At 43.1% G+C, this 25,847-nt stretch overlaps 1 protein-coding gene across 3 annotated transcripts in view; it reads left to right on the top strand.

The window, feature by feature from the left end:
- Positions 1-1,698: 1,698 nt before the first annotated feature.
- Positions 1,699-25,847, top strand: part of sergef (secretion regulating guanine nucleotide exchange factor) — a 64,852-nt gene continuing 40,703 nt past the window's right edge. Inside the window, exons 1-8 of one of the 3 annotated variants that reach the window (XM_065022234.1) lie at positions 1,699-1,757; positions 2,162-2,297; positions 2,616-2,768; positions 2,942-3,097; positions 5,518-5,694; positions 12,863-13,027; positions 15,791-15,957; positions 18,739-18,775. In XM_065022234.1, coding sequence (XP_064878306.1) covers positions 1,716-1,757; positions 2,162-2,297; positions 2,616-2,768; positions 2,942-3,097; positions 5,518-5,694; positions 12,863-13,027; positions 15,791-15,957; positions 18,739-18,775 — 1,033 coding nt within the window. In that variant the 5' untranslated portion in view covers positions 1,699-1,715. The remainder of the gene's footprint in view (positions 1,758-2,161; positions 2,298-2,615; positions 2,769-2,941; positions 3,098-5,517; positions 5,695-12,862; positions 13,028-15,790; positions 15,958-18,738; positions 18,776-25,847) is intronic. The other 2 variants (XM_065022237.1, XM_065022235.1) reach the window with 2 other exon arrangements.

Here is a 25,847-nt window from a genome sequence, read left to right as displayed (position 1 = left end):
TCCACTCTAACCACTAGGCTACCTGCCACCCCTCCACTCTAACCACTAGCTACCTGCCGCCCCTCCACTCTAACCACTAGGCTACCTGCCACCCCTCCACTCTAACCACTAGGCTACCTGCCACCCCTCCACTCTAACCACTAGGCTACCTGCCTCCCCTCCACTCTAACCACTAGGCTACCTGCCACCCCTCCACTCTAACCACTAGGCTACCTGCCTCCCCTCCACTCTAACCACTAGGCTACCTGCCTCCCCTCCACTCTAACCACTAGGCTACCTGCCACCCTCCAATCTAACCACTAGGCTACCTGCCTCCTCCAATCTAACCACTAGGCTACCTGCCTCCCTCCACTCTAACCACTAGGCTACCTGCCTCCCTCCACCCCTCTAACCACTAGGCTACCTGCCACCCCTCCAATCTAACCACTAGGCTACCTCCACCCTAACCACTAGCCCTGCCACCCCTCCAACCACTCTCCACCCTCCAATCTAACCACTAGGCTACCTGCCACCCCTCCACTCTAACCACTAGGCTACCTGCCACCCCTCCAATCTAACCACTAGGCTACCTGCCTCCCCTCCACTCCCCTCCACTCTAACCACTAGGCTACCTGCCACCCCACTCCAATATAACCACTAGGCTACCTGCCACCCCTCTACCTGCCACCCCTCCACTCTAACCACTAGGCTACCTGCCGCCCCTTTTTCAGATCTCTCCATTTGTTTATTACCAGGTATTATGAGTTGTCCGCGGGGTCTAGGAAGAGTCTTGGTGGTTCGAAACTTATTCAATTTAAGAATGATCCAGGCCACTTTCAATGCTGCAGACATTTCAGTTGTTTTTTTAATATAAATTTGCAAAGAAAATCTAAAAACCTGATTTTGCTTTTTCATTTTGGGGTATTGTGTATTAATCAGTTTTAGAATATGGCTGTAATGTAACAACAAAATGTGGAAAAGGGAAGGGGTCTGAATACTTTCTGAATGCACCGCATATTCCTCCCATGTTTGTGTATATAATATTGAGTTGTTGCTGGGTTGAATTTAAGGGTGTAAAATATAATAACATTATTCAAACGTGATAATCTATTCAACAATGTTTCCACTGTAAAGAAAGGTAAACTGGTTATGTATAAGTCTAAATGTTCGTGTGTGTCTTATGAATGAATAAATCCAATTTTAGATTTAAAACGATATCCCAGAGACTTTTCATGAAGAGCATACTGTGACTATGCATTTTTATAGCGACTTCTCTAGAGTTGTCGTCCTATCAACAGAGATTTTCACTGGAGGAAAAACAGAACGTTTAACATTCATGGAGAATTAAATTGTAAATTTGCTAAACATGGCATATTCTTCCTGATAGAATAGGATAGAATATAATAGAGAGTTGTACGCCACACCTCTTTTTGGGTCGTAACTAGTTACCACAGCCACAAAGTCATAATTACGTCTGAACCACGCTTATTTCCACCATTTATCTTCTTAAAATCTGATTTTAAACCTAATCCTAACCGTATGTGTAACCCGAATGAAGAGCAAAAAACACATGTTTGTTTTCATGAATTTTTAGGATAGCCATTTCGACTTTGTCGCTGTGGTAACTAGTGAGCACCCTCTTTAGCCACACTCAACATGGTGTGGCTATTGTAAAACAATCTACTTTACAGCAACTACGATCTACTGTCGTAAATTGCATTTGGCATCCCCATGCTATGGATACAAGCTTGCTGACAGAATTATGTGTCTACACGTGGGTAAGTTTCTTTATCAACCAATGTTTTTTTTGTATGTATCATGACACTCGTATTTAGCTAATAAGATCCAGTTTGTTTGTGATACTAACGTTAAGCTAGCTACGTTTTGTCAAGCACACTAGTTTCAAGAATGCTAGCTACCAAAACTCATGTTAGCGCCAGTTAGCTAACGTTAACTAACTCGAATTATCTAAAGTGAACTAGAGTAGTACAATCTCTCTGTCTCTGGCAGTTGTGTACCGGTGATTTACTGAAGCAATGTCATATGTTAAATATGAACACAGTAGGAACTGCATCTCAATTCGCACTGTCAATACAGTAGGAACTGCATCTCAATTCGCACTGTCAATACAGTAGGAACTGGATCTCAATTCGCACTGTCAATACCTCCTGCAACATTGCAGGGAACCAACAGCTATTGGCAGTTAGGACAGGGGCATGTTGAAGACCTGTCAGTGCCCAGGCTCGCTGATGGAGCCCTACAGATGGGACCGGTGCGCCAACTCAGTGGAGGTGGTGGGCATTCGGCTGTGGTATCTGGTGCGTGTGGCTCATGATGCCATTTTTGTTGTCATGAAGAAAGTTATCTAATATCTGCAAAGGGTTGACTTTGTCTCCCTCTGCTGGACATATGGCTTCTACTTTTGGTGTGTCAATAAAGCTATGTGAATAAAAAATTTCTGCGTATGCATTACACAGTATATACAACTAATAAGTTATTATCCTTCTCTTCTTCTACCTCCCTCATTCTCTTCCTCCTCAACCGCCTCTTCCACTTCCTCGTCCTCCTCCACGTCCCCTTCCTCCACCTCCTCTTCTTCCACCTCTTCCCCCACCGCCTCTTCCTCCTCCCTCCAGAGAAAGGAGAGCTGCTGGTGTGTGGCCAGAACCACAGAGGTCAGCTGGGACTGGGTCACTGTTTAGAGGTCACCACCTTTCAACTCTGTCCTCTCATTGGTCAGAGGGTTGCACACGTGTCCTGTGGTTGGGATTTCACCCTCGTCCTCACTGGTGAGTGGAAGAGAATGTACAGTAGTGAACTGGAGCAGCAGCTCTGACCTGGGTCGGGTCTCTGTGACATCACAACACCTTAGTTGTCAACCAGAGACCTGAATGTCTTGACATATATCTAGGTGTTCATGCTTGTCATTTTATATCAACATGTTTTGTTTCTCCTCTTTCAGATCATGGCCAGGTACTGACGTGTGGATCTAATGCATACGGCCAGTTGGGTGTCTCAGAGCCAATCCCTCATTCTGTGGTGCTGTTGCCCATTCAGTCTGTAAGGGAGCCAGTGATCAGAGTGGCAGCAGGACTCAGACATTCACTAACTGTCACTGGTAAGACATACCTGTCACTGAGAGCGTCTGCTAAATGACTTAAATGTAAAAAAATGTAATGTAAATGATAAGACATACCGTTCACTGATAAGACATACCTGTCACTGATAAGACATACCTGTCACCGATAAGACATACCTGTCACTGATAAGACATAATAAGACACCTGTCACTGATAAGACATACCTGTCACTGGTAAGACATACCTGTCACTGATAAGACATACCTGTCACTGATAAGACATACCTGTCACTGATAAGACATATCTGTTCTGTCACTGGTAAGACATACCTGTCACTGGTAAGACATACCTGTCACTGATAAGACATACCTGTCCACTGATAAGACATACCACTGATAAGACATACCTGTCACTGATAAGACATACCTGTCACTGGTAAGACATACCTGTCACTGGTAAGACATACCTGTCACTGATAAGACATACCTGTTCACTGATAAGACATACCTGTCACTGGTAAGACATACCTGTCACTGATAAGACATACCTGTTCACTGATAAGACATACCTGTCACTGATAAGACATACCTGTCACTGATAAGACATAATAAGACATACCTGTCACTGGTAAGACATACCTGTCACTGATAAGACATAATAAGACATACCTGTCACTGATAAGACATACCTGTCACTGATAAGACATACCTGTCACTGATAAGACATAATAAGACATTCCTGTCACTGATAAGACATAATAAGACATACCTGTCACTGGTAAGACATACCTGTCACTGGTAAGACATACCTGTCACTGGTAAGACATACCTGTCACTGATAAGACATACCTGTCACTGATAAGACATACCTGTCACTGATAAGACATACCTGTCACTGGTAAGACATATATGTTCACTGACTTCACAGCCACGGAGCCGCCAAATGACATTCATAAATATGTTATTCTGACTACAGATCCAATCTCTGAATTTAACTTCTACACTCACTCTGGTCTTCATTGCTGTGTGTGGTTCTGTGTAGTGTGTCCTCATTGCTTTACGTGGTTCTGTGTAGTGTGTCCTCATTGCTTTACGTGGTTTCTCCTCATTGCTGTACGTGGTTCTGTGTAGTGTGTCTCATCCACTGGTTCTGTGTAGTTGTCCTCATTGCATCCGCTTCTGACCATGGTGCCTCATTGCTGTGAGCTGTGAGGGTGTCCACCATTGCCTCCAGGCTCTGATCAGGCCCTCATTGCCAAACAAGGGCACTGTAGTGTGTCCTCATCCTGTACGTGGTTCTGTGTAGTGTGTCCTCCACTGAGGAAGTACAGTTCTGTGTAGTGTGTCCTCATTGCAAAACTGTTCGCTGCTCTGGTCCCCAATGGTGGAACAAACTCCCTCACGATTGCTGTGTGGGTTCTGTGTAGTGTGTCAATCACGTGGTTTGTGACACCTGAAACCCCATTCTTTAAGTGGTACCTGGATAGTAAAGTAATCCTCATTGCACCCCCTGTGTGTGTCCCCTGAAAAGGTTTAGATGCCTCACTGTTCCACTGTGGTTCTGTGTAGGTGAATGTCATTGCTTTGTGGTTCTGTGTAAGAGTCCTCATTGCTAAATTCTGTGTACTTAAATGTAAATGTTCTGTGTAGTGTGTCCTCATTGCTGTGTGTGGTTCTGTGTAGTGTGTCCTCATTGCTGTGTGTGGTTCTGTGTAGTGTGTCCTCATTGCTTTACGTGGTTCTGTGTAGTGTGTCCTCATTGCTTTACGTGGTTCTGTGTAGTGTGTCCTCATTGCTGTGTGTGGTTCTGTGTAGTGTGTCCTCATTGCTTTACGTGGTTCTGTGTAGTGTGTGTCATTGCTTTACGTGGTTCTGTGTAGTGTGTGTCCTCATTGCTTTATGTGGTTCTGTGTAGTGTGTGTCCTCATTGCTGTGTGTGGTTCTGTGTAGTGTGTGTCCTCATTGCTGTGTGTGGTTCTGTGTAGTGTGTGTGCTATGTAAATAGTTCAGTCTTCTTCTCAGTCACTACAGAGCAGGTGGTTAATAGTGGTTAAGAACGTCAGGCCACTAACCGAAAGGTCTCTGGTTTGAATCGCCGAGTAGGTGAGAAATCTGTCAGTCTTGAGGAATGCACTAAACCCTAATTGCTCCTGTAAGTCGCTCTGAATAAGAGTGTCTGCAGGGTAGCCTAGTGGTTAGAGCATTGGACTAGTAACCGAAAGGTTGCAAGTTCAAATCCCCGAGCTGACAAGGTACAAAATCTGTCGTTCTGCACTTGAACAGGCAGTTAACCCACTGTTCCTAGGCCGTCATTGAAAATAAGAATTTGTTCTTAACTGACTTGCCTAGTTAAATAAAAGTTAAAAATTTAAAAAATGGCTCAAATGTTAATGCTTTCTTTCTTATGGGGGCACAACAATCACCAATACGTCTTACTCCTTGTGTTGTTCTATCTCCAGCTACAGGTAGTGTTTACCAGTGGGGTATGGGTCTCTCTGGCCAGGCTAAGAGAGCTCTGAGTCCACAGCCTGTCCCAGAACACTTCACCTCCAAGGTACCTTGTCTGGTCCCAGGTCTGGAACAGGTGATTTCACACAGTGTTGCTGCAGGCTCCGCCCACTCTGTGAGCCTTACTGGTGAGTGACTGTTATTGCTCTCCAGTCTGCTGTTCTGCTAGTCTCCAGTCTGCTGTTCTGCTGTTCTGCTAGTCTCCAGTCTGCTGTTCTGCTAGTCTCCAGTCTGCTGTTCTGCTAGTCTCCAGTCTGCTGTTCTGCTGTTCTGCTAGTCTCCAGTCTGCTGTTCTGCTAGTCTCCAGTCTGCTGTTCTGCTGTTCTGCTAGTCTCCAGTCTGCTGTTCTGCTAGTCTCCAGTCTGCTGTTCTGCTAGTCTCCAGTCTGCTGTTCTGCTAGTCTCCAGTCTGCTGTTCTGCTGTTCTGCTACTCTGCTGTTCTGCTGTTCTGCTACTCTCCAGTCTGCTGTTCTGCTACTCTCCAGTCTGCTGTTCTGCTAGTCTCCAGTCTGCTGTTCTGCTAGTCTCCAGTCTGCTGTTCTGCTAGTCTCCAGTCTGCTGTTCTGCTAGTCTCCAGTCTGCTATTCTGCTAGTCTCCAGTCTGCTGTTCTGCTAGTCTCCAGTCTGCTGTTCTGCTGTTCTTCTAGTCTCCAGTCTGCTGTTCTGCCAGTCTCCAGTCTGCTGTTCTGCCAGTCTCCAGTCTGCTGTTCTGCTAGTCTCTAGTCTGCTGTTCTGCTAGTCTCCAGTCTGCTGTTCTGCTGTTCTGCTAGTCTCCAGTCTGCTGTTCTGCTAGTCTCCAGTCTGCTGTTCTGCTAGTCTCCAGTCTGCTGTTCTGCTAGTCTCCAGTCTGCTATTCTGCTAGTCTCCAGTCTGCTGTTCTGCTAGTCTCCAGTCTGCTGTTCTGCTAGTCTCCAGTCTGCTGTTCTGCTAGTCTCCAGTCTGCTGTTCTGCTGTTCTGCTAGTCTCCAGTCTGCTGTTCTGCTAGTCTCCAGTCTGCTGTTCTGCTAGTCTCCAGTCTGCTAGTCTCCAGTCTGCTCTTCTGCTAGTCTGCTGTTCTGCTAGTCTCCAGTCTGCTGTTCTGCTAGTCTGCTGTTCTGCTAGTCTCCAGTCTGCTGTTCTGCTAGTCTCCAGTCTGCTGTTCTGCTAGTCTGCTGTTCTGCTAGTCTCCAGTCTGCTGTTCTTCTAGTCTCCAGTCTGCTGTTCTGCTAGTTCCAGTCTGCTGTTCTGCTAGTCTCCAGTCTGCTGTTCTGCTAGTCTCCAGTCTGCTGTTCTGCCAGTCTGCTGTTCTGCTAGTCTCCAGTCTGCTGTTCTGCTAGTATCCAGTCTGCTGTTCTGCTAGTCTCCAGTCTGCTTTTCTGCTAGTCTCTAGTCTGCTTTTCTGCTAGTCTCCAGTCTGCTGTTCTGCTAGTCTTCAGTCTGCTGTTCTGCTAGTCTCCAGTCTGCTGTTCTGCTAGTCTCCAGTCTGCTAGTCTCCAGTCTGCTGTTCTGCTAGTCTCCAGTCTGCTGTTCTGCTAGTCTGCTGTTCTGCTAGTCTCTAGTCTGCTGTTCTGCTAGTCTCCAGTCTGCTGTTCTGCTAGTCTCTAGTCTGCTGTTCTGCTAGTCTCCAGTCTGCTGTTCTGCTAGTCTCCAGTCTGCTGTTCTGCTAGTATCCAGTCTGCTGTTCTGCCAGTCTGCTGTTCTGCTAGTCTCCAGTCTGCTGTTCTGCTAGTCTCCAGTCTGCTGTTCTGCTAGTCTCCAGTCTGCTGTTCTGCTAGTCTCCAGTCTGCTGTTCTGCTAGTCTCCAGTCTGCTGTTCTGCTGTTCTGCTAGTCTCCAGTCTGCTAGTCTCCAGTCTGCTGTTCTGCTAGTCTCCAGTCTGCTGTTCTGCTAGTCTCCAGTCTGCTGTTCTGCTAGTCTCCAGTCTGCTGTTCTGCTAGTCTCCAGTCTGCTGTTCTGCTAGTCTCCAGTCTGCTGTTCTGCTAGTCTCCAGTCTGCTGTTCTGCTGTTCTTCTAGTCTCCAGTCTGATGTTCTGCCAGTCTCCAGTCTGCTGTTCTGCTAGTCTCCAGTCTGCTGTTCTGCTAGTCTCCAGTCTGCTGTTCTGCTAGTCTCCAGTCTGCTATTCTGCTAGTCTCCAGTCTGCTGTTCTGCTGTTCTGCTAGTCTCCAGTCTGCTGTTCTGCTAGTCTCCAGTCTGCTGTTCTGCCAGTCTGCTGTTCTGCTAGTCTCCAGTCTGCTGTTCTGCTAGTATCCAGTCTGCTGTTCTGCTAGTCTCCAGTCTGCTTTTCTGCTAGTCTCCAGTCTGCTTTTCTGCTAGTCTCCAGTCTGCTGTTCTGCTAGTCTCCAGTCTGCTGTTCTGCTAGTCTCCAGTCTGCTGTTCTGCTGTTCTGCTAGTCTCCAGTCTGCTGTTCTGCTAGTCTCCAGTCTGCTGTTCTGCTAGTCTCCAGTCTGCTGTTCTGCTAGTCTCCAGTCTGCTAGTCTCCAGTCTGCTCTTCTGCTAGTCTGCTGTTCTGCTAGTCTCCAGTCTGCTGTTCTGCTAGTCTGCTGTTCTGCTAGTCTCCAGTCTGCTGTTCTGCTAGTCTGCTGTTCTGCTAGTCTCCAGTCTGCTGTTCTTCTAGTCTCCAGTCTGCTGTTCTGCTAGTCTCCAGTCTGCTGTTCTGCTAGTCTCCAGTCTGCTGTTCTGCTAGTCTCCAGTCTGCTGTTCTGCCAGTCTGCTGTTCTGCTAGTATCCAGTCTGCTGTTCTGCTAGTCTCCAGTCTGCTATTCTGCTAGTCTCCAGTCTGCTGTTCTGCTGTTCTGCTAGTCTCCAGTCTGCTGTTCTGCTAGTCTCCAGTCTGCTGTTCTGCTGTTCTGCTAGTCTCCAGTCTGCTGTTCTGCTAGTATCCAGTCTGCTGTTCTGCTAGTCTCCAGTCTGCTTTTCTGCTAGTCTCCAGTCTGCTTTTCTGCTAGTCTCCAGTCTGCTGTTCTGCTAGTCTCCAGTCTGCTGTTCTGCTAGTCTCCAGTCTGCTGTTCTGCTGTTCTGCTAGTCTCCAGTCTGCTGTTCTGCTAGTCTCCAGTCTGCTGTTCTGCTAGTCTCCAGTCTGCTGTTCTGCTAGTCTCCAGTCTGCTAGTCTCCAGTCTGCTCTTCTGCTAGTCTGTGTCTGCTAGTCTCCAGTCTGCTGTTCTGCTAGTCTGCTGTTCTGCTAGTCTCCAGTCTGCTGTTCTGCTAGTCTGCTGTTCTGCTAGTCTCCAGTCTGCTGTTCTTCTAGTCTCCAGTCTGCTGTTCTGCTAGTCTCCAGTCTGCTGTTCTGCTAGTCTCCAGTCTGCTGTCTGCTGTTCTGCCAGTCTGCTGTTCTGCTAGTCTCCAGTCTGCTGTTCTGCTAGTCTCCAGTCTGCTGTTCTGCTAGTCTCCAGTCTGCTGTTCTGCTAGTCTCCAGTCTGCTGTTCTGCTAGTCTGCTGTTCTGCTAGTCTCTAGTCTGCTGTTCTGCTAGTCTGCTGTTCTGCTAGTCTCTAGTCTGCTGTTCTGCTAGTCTCCAGTCTGCTGTTCTGCTAGTCTCTAGTCTGCTGTTCTGCTAGTCTCCAGTCTGCTGTTCTGCTAGTCTCCAGTCTGCTGTTCTGCTAGTATCCAGTCTGCTGTTCTGCCAGTCTGCTGTTCTGCTAGTCTCCAGTCTGCTGTTCTGCTAGTATCCAGTCTGCTGTTCTGCTAGTCTCCAGTCTGCTTTTCTGCTAGTCTCCAGTCTGCTTTTCTGCTAGTCTCCAGTCTGCTTTTCTGCTAGTATCCAGTCTGCTGTTCTGCCAGTCTGCTGTTCTGCTAGTATCCAGTCTGCTGTTCTGCTAGTATCCAGTCTGCTGTTCTGCTAGTATCCAGTCTGCTGTTCTGCTAGTCTCCAGTCTGCTTTTCTGCTAGTCTCCAGTCTGCTTTTCTGCTAGTCTCCAGTCTGCTGTTCTGCTAGTCTCCAGTCTGCTGTTCTGCTAGTCTCCAGTCTGCTGTTCTGCTAGTCTCCAGTCTGCTGTTCTGCTAGTCTCCAGTCTGCTAGTCTCCAGTCTGCTGTTCTGCTAGTCTCCAGTCTGCTGTTCTGCTAGTCTGCTGTTCTGCTAGTCTCTAGTCTGCTGTTCTGCTAGTCTCCAGTCTGCTGTTCTGCTAGTCTCCAGTCTGCTGTTCTGCTAGTCTCCAGTCTGCTGTTCTGCTAGTCTCCAGTCTGCTGTTCTGCTAGTCTCCAGTCTGCTGTTCTGCTAGTCTGCTGTTCTGCTAGTCTCCAGTCTGCTGTTCTGCTAGTCTCCAGTCTGCTGTTCTGCTAGTCTCCAGTCTGCTTTTCTGCTAGTCTCCAGTCTGCTTTTCTGCTAGTCTCCAGTCTGCTGTTCTGCTAGTCTCCAGTCTGCTGTTCTGCTAGTCTCCAGTCTGCTAGTCTCCAGTCTGCTGTTCTGCTAGTCTCCAGTCTGCTGTTCTGCTAGTCTCCAGTATGCTGTTCTGCTAGTCTCCAGTCTGCTGTTCTGCTAGTCTCCAGTCTGCTGTTCTGCTAGTCTCCAGTCTGCTGTTCTGCTAGTCTCCAGTCTGCTGTTCTGCTAGTCTGCTGTTCTGCTAGTCTCCAGTCTGCTGTTCTGCTAGTCTCCAGTCTGCTGTTCTGCTAGTCTCCAGTCTGCTGTTCTGCTAGTCTCCAGTCTGCTGTTCTGCTAGTCTCCAGTCTGCTGTTCTGCTAGTCTCCAGTCTGCTGTTCTGCTGTTCTGCTAGTCTCCAGTCTGCTGTTCTGCTAGTCTCCAGTCTGCTGTTCTGCTAGTCTCAGTCTGCTGTTCTGCTAGTCTGTCTGCTAGTCTCCAGTCTGCTCTTCTGCTAGTCTGCTGTTCTGCTAGTCTCCAGTCTGCTGTTCTGCTAGTCTGCTGTTCTGCTAGTCTCCAGTCTGCTGTTCTGCTAGTCTGCTGTTCTGCTAGTCTCCAGTCTGCTGTTCTGCTAGTCTCCAGTCTGCTGTTCTGCTAGTCTGCTGTTCTGCTAGTCTCCAGTCTGCTGTTCTGCTAGTCTCCAGTCTGCTGTTCTGCTTCTGTCTGCTAGTCTCCAGTCTGCTGTTCTGCTAGTCTGCTGTTCTGCTAGTCTCAGTCTGCTGTTCTGCTAGTCTCCAGTCAGTCTGCTGTTCTGCTAGTCTCCAGTCTGCTGTTCTGCTAGTCTCCAGTCTGCTGTTCTGCTAGTCTCCAGTCTGCTGTTCTGCTAGTCTCCAGTCTGCTCTTCTGCTAGTCTCCAGTCTGCTGTTCTGCTAGTCTCTAGTCTGCTGTTCTGCTAGTCTCTAGTCTGCTGTTCTGCTAGTCTCCAGTCTGCTGTTCTGCTAGTCTCCAGTCTGCCAGTCTCTAGTCTGCTATTCTGCTAGTCTCCAGTCGGCTATTCTGACTTGAGATCCACGTGCTTTACTTGAATTTTCCCATGTTCACAAATGAATGATTTAAGAGAGTGTGAATTGCGCCCACAGAAAAGCATTTTACCTCAAAACAACAGAGACCATTTGATGCTTGTGTATTTTTCTTTATTATGTAGTAGAGCAGTGAGTCCCAAACTTCTCTTTTTTTTTTTTAAATTCAAAACTCAGTCCGGCCTTCAACTTCCTCTTTTATAGTTGTAATAGTAGAAAGCACAAGGTGTGATATCTAGATTGGGTAGTACATCATCAGTTCCTCTCATCATGTTAGTCATTACAGACCTTACAGAGATATTTATAACTAGTCAGAAATGTCCAGATCAACTAGTCCCATGTCAACTAACGTTTTTTTAAGCCAATAGATTTCGTTGTAACTCTTGAGTCACTCAAATATCACATGAATACACATTAGACATGGAAAAATGTGTAGAATTGCAAGAAAATTACATTTTTAAAACTGTGTTCTCGACAACCCCATGACAACATGTGTAGAATCGCAGGAAATACTGTAAACGTTAAACCTGACAGTTTGTGTCATGAACAGTGCTTGTCCCTATAGAAAGACATGGTGGGGGGGTTGTGTGTGTGTTATATTACTCACTGTGAAAATGAATCAGCATTTACCCACCTCTTTCTACCACGACGTCACTGGTTTACATACATTCTCCATTGATTGACGCTTTCCTTGGTGATGGTCTTTATGCTTGCATTCATCTTGGCACGTTGGTCTGTGTCTCAGTGTTATGTTATAGCAGGGGGTCATGTGTTATAGCAGGGGGTCATGTGTTATAGCAGGGGTCATGTGTTATAGCAGGGGGTCATGTGTTATAGCAGGGGTCATGTGTTATAGCAGGGGTCATGTGTTATAGCAGGGGTCTGTGTTGTGTTATAGCAGGGGTCATGTGTTGTGTTATAACAGGGGGTCGTGTGTTATAACAGGGGTCATGTGTTATTGCAGGGGTCATGTGTTGTATTATAGCAGGGGTCATGTGTTATAGCACGGGGTCATGTGTTATAGCAGGGGGTCATGTGTTATAGCAGGGGTCATGTGTTATAGCAGGGGTCATGTGTTGTGTTATAACAGGGGGTCATGTGTTATAACAGGGGTCATGTGTTGTGTTATAACAGGGGGTCATGTGTTATAACAGGGGTCATGTGTTATAACAGGGGTCATGTGTTATAACAGGGGTCATGTGTTGTGTTATAACAGGGGTCATGTGTTATAACAGGGGTCATGTGTTATAACAGGGGTCATGTGTTATAGCAGGGGTCATGTGTTATTGCAGGGGGTCATGGTTATAGGGGGGTCATGTGTTATAGCAGGGGGTCATGTGTTATAACAGGGGTCATGTGTTGTGTTATAACAGGGGGTCATGTGTTATAACAGGGGTCATGTGTTATAACAGGGGGTCATGTGTTATTGCAGGGGTCATGTGTTATAGCAGGGGGTCATGTGTTATAGCAGGGGGTCATGTGTTGTGTTATAACAGGGGTCATGTGTTATAACAGGGGTCATGTGTTATAGCAGGGGTCATGTGTTGTGTTATAGCAGGGGTCATGTGTTGTGTTATAGCAAGGGTCATGTGTTATAGCAGGGGTCATGTGTTATAGCAGGGGGTCATGTGTTATAGCAGGGGGTCATGTGTTGTGTTATAACAGGGGGTCATGTGTTATAGCAGGGGGTCATGTGTTATAGCAGGGGGTCATGTGTTATAGCAGGAGGTCATGTGTTATAGCAGGGGGTCATGTGTTATAACAGGGGGTCATGTGTTATAGCAGGGGGTCATGTGTTATAGCAGGAGGTCATGTGTTATAGCAGGGGGTCATGTGTTATAACAGGGGGTCATGTGTTGTGTTATAACAGGGGGTCATGTGTTGTGTTATAGCAGGGGGTCATGTCTAGGATAGTGAGTAACACCAGTCTATCTGTATTCTGTTCTAGCTGAGGGAGATGTGTTCCTCTGGGGCAGTAATAAGCACGGCCAGCTGACCAGTAGCAGTACAGACTCCTTCCTACCCAGACCGGTCCTCCTAGACCGCTCACCACTGGGTGGAGAGAAGGTTACCCACGTTCACAGTGGCTGGACACACCTGGTGGTCCAAACAGGTGAGAGAGAGAGACACGAAGACCTGTTTTTAGTAGGGAGAAAATGTTTTGGAATGGGCAGGGACTACCTGAACGTGTCTAATGAGAAGTGATTGTTTTCAGTAGCAAAATTGTTCAAATCGCTGTGCCTTATGGGACACACATCAATCCATTTTTTGGGGGGCATTGACTCTTAACTAGAGAGTTTAAATATCAGTATTAATGGTGCTCTGGATGATACTGTTGAAAGAGGGAACTCTTGATGATACTGTTGAAAGAGGGAACTCTGGATGATACTGTTGAAAGAGGGAACGGATCCTAAAGCCTGAAGATATGATGCATTATAAATGGGCTATAATGAGAGGGAACTCTGGATGATACTGTTGAAAGAGGGAACTCTGGATGATACTGTTGAAAGAGGTAACTCTGGATGATACTGTTGAAAGAGGGAACTCTGGATGATACTGTTGAAAGAGGTAACTCTGGATGATACTGTTGAAAGAGGGAACTCTGGATGATACTGTTGAAAGAGGTAACTCTGGATGATACTGTTGAAAGAGGGAACTCTGGATGATACTGTTGAAAGAGGTAACTCTGGATGATACTGTTGAAAGAGGTAACTCTGGATGATACTGTTGAAAGAGGGAACTCTGGATGATACTGTTGAAAGAGGGAACTCTGGATGATACTGTTGAAAGAGGGAACTCTGGATGATACTGTTGAAAGAGGGAACTCTGGATGATACTGTTGAAAGAGGGAACTCTGGATGATACTGTTGAATACTGAAAGAGGTAACTCTGGATGATACTGTTGAAAGAGGGAACTCTGTTGAAAGAGGGAACTGATACTGTTGAAAGAGGGAACTCTGGATGATACTGTTGAAAGAGGGAACTCTGGATGATACTGTTGAAAGAGGTAACTCTGGATAACTCTGGATGATACTGTTGAAAGAGGTAACTCTGGATGATACTGTTGAAAGAGGTAACTCTGGATGATACTGTTGAAAGAGGGAACTCTGGATGATACTGTTGAAAGAGGGAACTCTGGATGATACTGTTGAAAGAGGGAACTCTGGATGATACTGTTGAAAGAGGGAACAGATCCTAAAGCCTGAAGATATGATGCATTATAAATGGGCTATAATGCATCGTAAGACACAGTATGACCGTGTTAGTGTCTACTGTCTATATACAGTATGACCCTGTTAGTGTCTATCTACTGTCTATATACAGTATGACCCTGTTAGTGTCTGTATACAGTATGACCCTGTTAGTGTCTGTATACAGTATGACCCTGTTAGTGTCTATATACAGTATGACCCTGTTAGTGTCTATATACAGTATGACCCTGTTAGTGTCTATCTACAGTATGACCCTGTTAGTGTCTATATACAGTATGACCCTGTTAGTGTCTATATACAGTATGACCCTGTTAGTGTCTATATACAGTATGACCCTGTTAGTGTCTATCTACAGTATGACCCTGTTAGTGTCTATATACAGTATGACCCTGTTAGTGTCTACTGTCTATGTCTATACACTATATACAGACCCTGACCAGTATGACTGTTAGTGTCTATATACAGTATGACCCTGTTAGTGTCTGTATACAGTATGACCCTGTTAGTGTCTATATACAGTATGACCCTGTTAGTGTCTATATACAGTATGACCCTGTTAGTGTCTATCTACAGTATGACCCTGTTAGTGTCTATCTACAGTATGACCCTGTTAGTGTCTATATACAGTATGACCCTGTTAGTGTCTATATACAGTATGACCCTGTTAGTGTCTATATACAGTATGACCCTGTTAGTGTCTATATACAGTATGACCCTGTTAGTGTCTATATACAGTATGACCCTGTTAGTGTCTATATACAGTATGACCCTGTTAGTGTCTATATACAGTGTCTATCTACAGTATGACCCTATCTATCTACAGACCCTGTTAGTGTCTATCTACAGTGTCTATATACACTATGACCCTGTTAGTGTCTATATACAGTATGACCCTGTTAGTGTCTATATACAGTATGACCCTGTTAGTGTCTATCTACAGTGTTATGACCCTGTTACTGTCTACAGTATGACCCTGTTAGTGTCTATATACAGTATGACCCTGTTAGTGTCTATATACAGTATGACCCTGTTAGTGTCTATATACAGTATGACCCTGTTAGTGTCTATATACAGTATGACCCTGTTAGTGTCTATATACAGTATGACCCTGTTAGTGTCTATCTACAGTATGACCCTGTTAGTGTCTATATACAATATGACCCTGTTAGTGTCTATCTACAGTATGACCCTGTTAGTGTCTACTGTCTATATACAATACGATCCTGTTAGTGTCTACTGTCTATATACAGTATGACCCTGTTAGTGTCTATATACAGTATGACCCTGTTACTGTCTATATACAGTATGACCCTGTTACTGTCTATATACAATAGGATCCTGTTAGTGTCTATATACAATAGGATCCTGTTAGTGTCTACTGTCTATATACAATGCGATCCTGTTAGTGTCTATATACAGTATGACCCTGTTAGTGTCTATATACAGTAGGACCCTGTTAGTGTCTATATACAGTATGACCCTGTTAGTGTCTATATACAGTATGACCCTGTTAGTGTCTATATACAGTAGGACCCTGTTAGTGTCTATATACAGTATGACCCTGTTAGTGTCTATATACAGTAGGACCCTGTTAGTGTCTATATACAGTATGACCCTGTTAGTGTCTTACTACCAGTTTATAATGATCCGCAACTCTCTTCCAGAGAGCGGCCGTGTCTTCACTTGGGGCAGAGGCAATTATGGACAGCTGGGGAGGACAGAACTGACCAATCAGAGTACAGATCAGCAGTCAAGTAGTGCATTGAGAGGAGCTGCCAGCCAATGGACATGTGTCCCTGCAGAAGTCAAGATCCTCTGTGGAGCCTCACAGGTGAGACGGGTCACGGGCGTCTCGGGTCACGGGTGAGACGGGTCACGGGTGAGACGGGGTCACGGGTGAGACGGGTCACGGGCGTCTCGGGTCACGGGCGTCTCGGGTCACGGGCGAGACGGGTCACGGGCGTCTCGGGTCACGGGCGAGACGGGTCACGGGCGAGACGGGTCACGGGCGTCTCGGGTCACGGGTGAGACGGGGTCACGGGCGAGACGGGGTCACGGGCGAGACGGGTCACGGGCGAGACGGGTCACGGGCGTCTCGGGTCACGGGTGAGACGGGTCACGGGCGAGACGGGTCTCGGGTCACGGGCGAGACGGGTCACGGGCGTCTCGGGTCACGGGCGTCTCGGGTCACGGGCGAGACGGGTCACGGGCGAGACGGGTCTCGAGTCACGGGCGAGACGGGTCACGGGTGTGTTTGCGACAGCAGTCGCGCTACAGAAATGAATGATCAATGATTTCACAAACCTCTTGAAGAGAACTTCGGCCCCAGTCCAGCAGCAGAAACTAAAACACGGAGTCCCTGGATATAAAGGTGGTTTTCCACAGAGTAAACGTCTTGATGTCAGGTTGGTGTACCGGTGCGTTGGTTGTTACCTGCATCACTGTCTTGATGTCAGGTTGTTGTACTACCTGCATCACTGTCTTGATGTCAGGTTGTTGGTGCATTGGTCTGTTACCTGCATCACTGTCTTGATGTCAGGTTGTTGTAAATCACTGTCTTGATGTCAGGTTGTTGTACTGGTGCGTTGGTTGTTACCTGCATCACTGTCTTGATGTCAGGTTGGTTGTACTGCATCGTTGGTTGTTACCTGCATCACTGTCTTGATGTCAGGTTGTTGTACTGGTGCGTTGGTTGTTACCTGCATCACTGTCTTGATGTCAGGTTGTTGTACTGGTGCGTTGGTAGTTACCTGCATCACTGTCTTGATGTCAGGTTGTACTGGTGCGTTGGTTGTTACCTGCATCACTGTCTTGATGTCAGGTTGTTGTACTGGTGCGTTGGTTGTTACCTGCATCACTGTCTTGATGTCAGGTTGGTTGTTACCTGCATCACTGTCTGTTACCTGCATCACTGTCTTGATGTCAGGTTGTTGTACTGGTGCGTTGGTTGTTACCTGCATCACTGTCTTGATGTCAGGTTGTTGTACTGGTGCGTTGGTTGTTACCTGCATCACTGTCTTGATGTCGGGTTGTTGTACTGGTGCGTTGGTTGTTACCTGCATCACTGTCTTGATGTCAGGTTGTTGTACTGGTGCGTTGGTTGTTACCTGCATCACTGTCTTGATGTCAGGTTGTTGTACTGGTGCGTTGGTTGTTACCTGCATCACTGTCTGTTACCTGCATCACTGTCTTGATGTCGGGTTGTTGTACTGGTGCGTTGGTTGTTACCTGCATCACTGTCTTGATGTCAGGTTGTTGTACTGGTGCGTTGGTTGTTACCTGCATCACTGTCTTGATGTCAGGTTGTACTGGTGCGTTGGTTGTTACCTGCATCACTGTCTTGATGTCGGGTTGTTGTACTGGTGCGTTGGTTGTTACCTGCATCACTGTCTTGATGTCGGGTTGTTGTACTGGTGCGTTGGTTGTTACCTGCATCACTGTCTTGATGTCTTGACTGGTGTCACGGGTTGTTGTACTGGTGCGTTGGTTGTTACCTGCATCACTGTCTTGATGTCAGGTTGTTGTACTGGTGCGTTGGTTGTTGCATCACTGTCTTGATGTCAGGTTGTACTGTCTTGATCACTGTCTTGATGTCGGGTTGTTGTACTGGTGCGTTGGTTGTTACCTGCATCACTGTCTTGATGTCGGGTTGTTGTACTGGTGCGTTGGTTGTTACCTGCATCACTGTCTTCCCTACTAACCGTGTAATAAAGGAACAGTCCAGTGAAAATCTCACTTCTTTTTAAACACTTAATTACCATTTCACTCGTATTGTGATTAATTATTGGTCAAATCTGGGAACACTGGACAGATTTATAGCGAATGAAAACACCCCAGAGACCCACACCTGTATCATCAGTCTTTTATTTAACTGGGCAAGTTAGTTAAGAACAAATTCTTATTTACAATGACGGCCTACCAGGGAACTGTGGGTTAACTGCCTTGTTCAGGGGCAGAACGACAGATTTACACACTGTTGCTGACAGGTGTATAAAATCGAGCACACAGCCATGCAATCTCCATAGACAAACATTGGCAGTAAAATGGCCCGTACTGAAGTGCTCAGTGACTTTCAATGTGGCACCGTCATAGGATGCCACCATTCCAACAAGTACGTTTGTTCAATGTCTGTCCTGCTAGAGGTGCCCCGGTCAACTGTAAGTGCTGATATTGTGAAGTGGAAACGTCTAGGAGCAACAACGGCTCAGTCGCGAAGTGGTAGGCCACACAAGCTTCACAGAACGGGACCGCCTACCAAGTTCCAAACTGCCTCTGGAAGCAACGTCAGCTCATGAACTGTTCGTCGGGATCTTCATGGAATGGGTTTCCATGGCCCGGGCAGCTGCACACAAGCCTAACTTCACCATGCTCAATGCCAATCGCCTGCTGGAGTGTAAAGTACACCGTCATTGGAGCAGTGGAAACGCGTTCTCTGGAGTGATGAATCGCGTTTCATCTGGCAGTCTGACGGACAAATCGGAATGTTGACTGTCCTTGGGGAGAGTGCGTTTCCTGTCTAGCCTACATGACCTATGTGAGGAATAGACAGGTTGACATTCAACCAATTCATATGATGTAAAGACTTCATCAGATATTTAATTTCTCTCCACAGATTGCCTGTGGATCTGAACATAACCTTGCCATCGTAGGTATGTATTTATATATTGTTCAATGCAGTCATTGAAACTACAAATTATTGGTGGTGTTATTCTACTGTATTTGGCTATAAATATACTTTCCACAAAATAATTGGATGATGAATGAATGTTAAAATGTACTCTGTCAACCCACTAAGAGGAAGCTAGGGGAGAGGAGGGGACAGGGGAGTTTGGAAAATGGGTCAGCAACTCTTTTTTAAATTTTTTTAAAAGCATGTTGTTTTCACTATACTAAGTGCAAGTGACTGAAATGGGACCGCGTCCCAAATGAGACACTATGCCCTATATAGTGCACTACTGTTGACCAGAGCCCTATGGATTGCAGCTGGCTCTTATGCGTGACTCATGTTTAGTTACTACAGTACACTGTGCTCTTACTTCCTGGTTTGGGGAACCAACCAGAATACAAAAATACATGCGAGGCTTAATGTGGCATTATGGGGGAAAATGAATATATGATGTGGTTTTCCTCGCCTTCTTCTTCTTCAATAAGTGAATGATTCTCCCGTCTAAGACAAACCTCTGGGTGGAATGTTAAAATAATTAGTGGTTGAGGGGTAAGTTTGTCTGCTGGAGACTGAGCATCAATCCCTGCATCCTCCCCACTGTTTCTTCCACTACCTGTCTCCCCTTCCGATTTCCATTCTGCCTCAATACAATGTAAAATACCTTAAGAAATGTATTGAAATTTAAATAATTAGTTAGCTATGAAACCCCCCCTTTTTTTTTTATCCAAATGTTGGTGAGGTTAATTACAGTTGACGTGACACATGTCCAAATATGGAATGGAATTGATGGATAGAATTATATGCATAGAATTCAATAGAAATCACACGTTTGATTGGACAGTGTTACGGTTTTCTTCCGGTGAAAGAGAGGAGGACCAAAATGCAGCGTCGTTATTTATAAACATCTTTAATAACGATGAAAATACGAACTATATACAAAACACAAGAAACGTGATGAACCGAAAAACAGCCATATCTGGGTGCAACAAACACAGAGACAGGAACAATCACCCACGAAATACTCAAAGAATATGGCTGCCTAAATATGGTTCCCAATCAGAGACAACGATAAACACCTGCCTCTGATTGAGAAACACTCTAGGCAACCATAGACTTACCTAGAATACTATACTAAACACAATCCCATAAACTACAAAACCCCTAGACAAAACAAACCACATAAATCACCCATGTCACACCCTGGACTAACCAACATAATAAAGACAACACAGAATACTAAGACCAGGGCGTGACAGACAGGACCTTTTTAAAGAATTAGTAAGAGAGAGAGAGATATATTATTATATTATATTACAGTTTAACATCAGGGTGAAATGTTAATTCTTTTGTTGACGCTTGAGGCGAATTCAAGGGTTTGGATTATAACTATGTCGCCCTATAGGGATTATAATCTTTGGCTACAGGAAGTAATTACTTCTAGGGAAGACTAGTATCACTGACCGAGTCTAATCACTCACACACACACACACACAGTATATGATAAGCAGAATATGTGTCACTGACAGGGTTAATTAACCAAGCTGCTCTGTGTTAATGAGAAGAGTCAAACACAAGAACAATCACACGGAAGTTTTCACTTTAGACCAGAGCCCTATAGAACCCTATTCCCTATATAGTGTACTACTTTAGACCAGAGCCCTATAGAACCCTATTCCCTATATAGTGTACTACTTTAGACCAGAGCCCTATAGAACCCTATTCCCTATACAGTGCACTACTTTAGACCAGAGCCCTATAGAACCCTATTCCCTATATAGTGCCCTACTTTAGACCAGGGCCCTATAGAACCCTATTCCCTATATAGTGCACTACTTTAGACCAGAGCCCTATAGAACCCTAATTCCCTATATAGTGCACTACTTTTGACCAGAGCCCAATGGGTCCTACTCCAAAGTAGTGTACTATATAGGGAACAGAGTGCCATTTGGGGACGCAGCCCTGTACAGTGTGTGAATAGAGTTTAAATACAGGCTGAATAGAGTTTAAATACAGGCTGAATAGAGTTTGAGTAGAGTTTAAATACAGGCTGAATAGAGTTTAAATACAGGCTGAATAGAGTTTAAATACAGGCTGAATATAGTTTAAATACAGGCTGAATATAGTTTAAATACAGGCTGAATAGAGTTTAAATACAGGCTGAATAGAGTTTAAATACAGGCTGAATAGAGTTTGAGTAGAGTTTAAATACAGGCTGAATAGAGTTTAAATACAGGCTGAATAGAGTTTGAGTAGAGTTTAAATACAGGCTGAATAGAGTTTAAATACAGGCTGAATAGAGTTTAAATACAGGCTGAATAGAGTTTAAATACAGGCTGAATAGAGTTTAAAGTTTAAATACAGGCTGAATAGAGTTTAAATACAGGCTGAATAGAGTTTAAATACAGGCTGAATAGAGTTTAAATACAGGCTGAATAGAGTTTAAATACAGGCTGAATAGAGTTTGAGTAGAGTTTAAATACAGGCTGAATAGAGTTTAAATACAGGCTGAATAGAGTTTAAATACAGGCTGAATAGAGTTTGAGTAGAGTTTAAATACAGGCTGAATAGAGTTTAAATACAGGCTGAATAGAGTTACAGGCTGAATAGAGTTTAAATACAGGCTGAATAGAGTTTAAATACAGGCTGAATAGAGTTTGAGGCTGAATAGAGTTTAAATACAGGCTGAATAGAGTTTAAAGTTTAAATACAGGCTGAATAGAGTTTAAATACAGGCTGAATAGAGTTTAAATACAGGCTGAATAGAGTTTAAATACAGGCTGAATAGAGTTTAAATACAGGCTGAATAGAGTTTAAATTTAAATACAGGCTGAATAGAGTTTAAATACTGAATAGGCTGAATAGAGTTTAAATACAGGCTGAATAGAGTTTTAAATACAGGCTGAATAGAGTTTAAATACAGGCTGAATAGAGTTTAAATACAGGCTGAATAGAGTTTAAATACAGGCTGAATAGAGTTTAAAAATACAGGCTGAATAGAGTTTAAATTTAAATACAGGCTGAATAGAGTTTAAATACAGGCTGAATAGAGTTTGAGTAGAGTTTAAATACAGGCTGAATAGAGTTTAAATACAGGCTGAATAAATACAGGCTGAATAGAGTTTAAATACAGGCTGAATAGAGTTTAAATACAGGCTGAATAGAGTTTAAATACAGGCTGAATAGAGTTTAAATACAGGCTGAATAGAGTTTAAATACAGGCTGAGTAGAGTTTGAGTAGAGTTTAAATACAGGCTGAATAGAGTTTGAGTAGAGTTTAAATACAGGCTGAATAGAGTTTAAATACAGGCTGAATAGAGTTTAAATACAGGCTGAATAGAGTTTAAATACAGGCTGAATAGAGTTTGAGTAGAGTTTAAATACAGGCTGAATAGAGTTTAAATACAGGCTGAATAGAGTTTAAATTTACAGGCTGAATAGAGTTTAAATACAGGCTGAATAGAGTTTAAATACAGGCTGAATAGAGTTTAAATACAGGCTGAATAGAGTTTTTAAATACAGGCTGAATAGAGTTTGAGTAGAGTTTAAATACAGGCTGAATAGAGTTTAAATACAGGCTGAATAGAGTTTAAATACAGGCTGAATAGAGTTTAAATACAGGCTGAATAGAGTTTAAATACAGGCTGAATAGAGTTTAAATACAGGCTGAATAGAGTTTAAATACAGGCTGAATAGAGTTTAAATACAGGCTGAATAGAGTTTGAGTTTTAAATACAGGCTGAATAGAGTTTAAATACAGGCTGAATAGAGTTTAAAGTTTAAATACAGGCTGAATAGAGTTTAAATACAGGCTGAATAGAGTTTAAATACAGGCTGAATAGAGTTTGAGTAGAGTTTAAATACAGGCTGAATAGAGTTTAAATACAGGCTGAATAGAGTTTAAATACAGGCTGAATAGAGTTTAAATACAGGCTGAATAGAGTTTAAATACAGGCTGAATAGAGTTTAAATACAGGCTGAATAGAGTTTAAATACAGGCTGAATAGAGTTTAAAGTTTAAATACAGGCTGAATAGAGTTTAAATACAGGCTGAATAGAGTTTAAATACAGGCTGAATAGAGTTTAAATACAGGCTAGAGTTTAAATACAGGCTGAATAGAGTTTAAATACAGGCTGAATAGAGTTTGAGTAGAGTTTAAATACAGGCTGAATAGAGTTTAAATACAGGCTGAATAGAGTTTAAATACAGGCTGAATAGAGTTTGAGTAGAGTTTAAATACAGGCTGAATAGAGTTTAAATACAGGCTGAATAGAGTTTAAATACAGGCTGAATAGAGTTTAAATACAGGCTGAATAGAGTTTAAATACAGGCTGAATAGAGTTTAAATACAGGCTGAATAGAGTTTAAATACAGGAATAGAAAATAGAATAGTTTAAATACAGGCTGAATAGAGTTTGAGTAGAGTTTAAATACAGGCTGAATAGTTTAAATACAGTTTAAATACAGGCTGAATAGAGTTTGAATACAGGCTGAATAGAGTTTAAATACAGGCTGAATAGAGTTTAAATACAGGCTGAATAGAGTTTAAATACAGGCTGAATAGAGTTTAAAGTTTAAATACAGGCTGAATAGAGTTTAAATACAGGCTGAATAGAGTTTAAATACAGGCTGAATAGAGTTTAAATACAGGCTGAATAGAGTTTAAATACAGGCTGAATAGAGTTTGAGTAGAGTTTAAATACAGGCTGAATAGAGTTTAAATACAGGCTGAATAGAGTTTAAATACAGGCTGAATAGAGTTTAAATACAGGCTGAATAGAGTTTAAATACAGGCTGAATAGAGTTTAAATACAGGCTGAATAGAGTTTAAATACAGGCTGAATAGAGTTTAAATACAGGCTGAATAGAGTTTAAATACAGGCTGAATAGAGTTTAAAGTTTAAATACAGGCTGAATAGAGTTTAAATACAGGCTGAATAGAGTTTAAATTAAATACAGGCTGAATAGAGTTTAAATACAGGCTGAATAGAGTTTAAATACAGGCTGAATAGAGTTTAAATACAGGCTGAATAGAGTTTAAATACAGGCTGAATAGAGTTTAAATACAGGCTGAATAGAGTTTAAATACAGGCTGAATAGAGTTTAAATACAGGCTGAATAGAGTTTAAAATACAGGCTGAATAGAGTTTAAATACAGGCTGAATAGAGTTTGAAATACAGGCTGAATAGAGTTTAAATACAGGCTGAATAGAGTTTAAATACAGGCTGAATAGAGTTTAAATACAGGCTGAATAGAGTTTAAATACAGGCTGAATAGAGTTTAAATACAGGCTGAATAGTTTAGTTTTTAAATACAGGCTGAATAGAGTTTAAATACAGGCTGAATAGAGTTTAAATACAGGCTGAATAGAGTTTAAATACAGGCTGAATAGAGTTTAAATACAGGTTTAAATACAGGCTGAATAGAGTTTAAATACAGGCTGAATAGAGTTTGAAGAGTTTAAATACAGGCTGAATAGAGTTTAAATACAGGCTGAATAGAGTTTAAATACAGGCTGAATAGAGTTTAAATACAGGCTGAATAGAGTTTAAATACAGGCTGAATAGAGTTTAAGTTTAAATACAGGCTGAATAGAGTTTGAGTAGTTTAAATACAGGCTGAATAGAGTTTAAATACAGGCTGAATAGAGTTTAAATACAGGCTGAATAGAGTTTAAATACAGGCTGAATAGAGTTTGAGTAGAGTTTAAATACAGGCTGAATAGAGTTTAAATACAGGCTGAATAGAGTTTGAGTAGAGTTTAAATACAGGCTGAATAGAGTTTAAATACAGGCTGAATAGAGTTTAAATACAGGCTGAATAGAGTTTAAATACAGGCTGAATAGAGTTTAAATACAGGCTGAATAGAGTTTGAGGCTGAGAGTTTAAATACAGGCTGAATAGAGTTTAAATACAGGCTGAATAGAGTTTAAATACAGGCTGAATAGAGTTTAAATACAGGCTGAATAGAGTTTGAGTAGAGTTTAAATACAGGCTGAATAGAGTTTAAATACAGGCTGAATAGAGTTTAAATACAGGCTGAATAGAGTTTAAATACAGGCTGAATAGAGTAGAGTTTAAATACAGGCTGAATAGAGTTTAAATACAGGCTGAATAGAGTTTAAATACAGGCTGAATAGAGTTTAAATACAGGCTGAATAGAGTTTGAATAGAGTTTAAATACAGGCTGAATAGAGTTTAAATACAGGCTGAATAGAGTTTAAATACAGGCTGAATAGAGTTTAAATACAGGCTGAAAGAGTTTAAATACAGGCTGAATAGAGTTTAAATACAGGCTGAATAGAGTTTAAATACAGGCTGAATAGAGTTTAAATACAGGCTGAATAGAGTTTAAATACAGGCTGAATAGAGTTTAAATACAGGCTGAATAGAGTTTAAATAAATACAGGCTGAATAGAGTTTAAATACAGGCTGAATAGAGTTTACAGGCTGAATAGAGTTTAAATACAGGCTGAATAGAGTTTAAATACAGGCTGAATAGAGTTTAAATACAGGCTGAATAGAGTTTAAATACAGGCTGAATAGAGTTTAAATTTACAGGCTGAATAGAGTTTAAATACAGGCTGAATAGAGTTTAAATACAGGCTGAATAGAGTTTGAGTAGAGTTTAAATACAGGCTGAATAGAGTTTAAATACAGGCTGAATAGAGTTTAAATACAGGCTGAATAGAGTTTAAATACAGGCTGAATAGAGTTTAAATACAGGCTGAATAGAGTTTGAAGAGTTTAAATACAGGCTGAATAGAGTTTAAATACAGGCTGAATAGAGTTTAAATAGAGGCTAAATACAGGCTGAATAGAGTTTAAATACAGGCTGAATAGAGTTTAAATACAGGCTGAATAGAGTTTAAATACAGGCTGAATAGAGTTTAAATACAGGCTGAATAGAGTTTAAATACAGGCTGAATAGAGTTTGAGTAGAGTTTAAATACAGGCTGAATAGAGTTTAAATACAGGCTGAATAGAGTTTAAATACAGGCTGAATAGAGTTTAAATACAGGCTGAATAGAGTTTAAGAGTTTAAATACAGGCTGA

The sequence above is a fragment of the Oncorhynchus nerka genome, linkage group LG9a (assembly GCF_034236695.1).
Source record: "Oncorhynchus nerka isolate Pitt River linkage group LG9a, Oner_Uvic_2.0, whole genome shotgun sequence".
Classification (NCBI taxonomy): domain Eukaryota; kingdom Metazoa; phylum Chordata; class Actinopteri; order Salmoniformes; family Salmonidae; genus Oncorhynchus; species Oncorhynchus nerka.
This window is presented reverse-complemented; position numbering and strand designations above follow the sequence as displayed.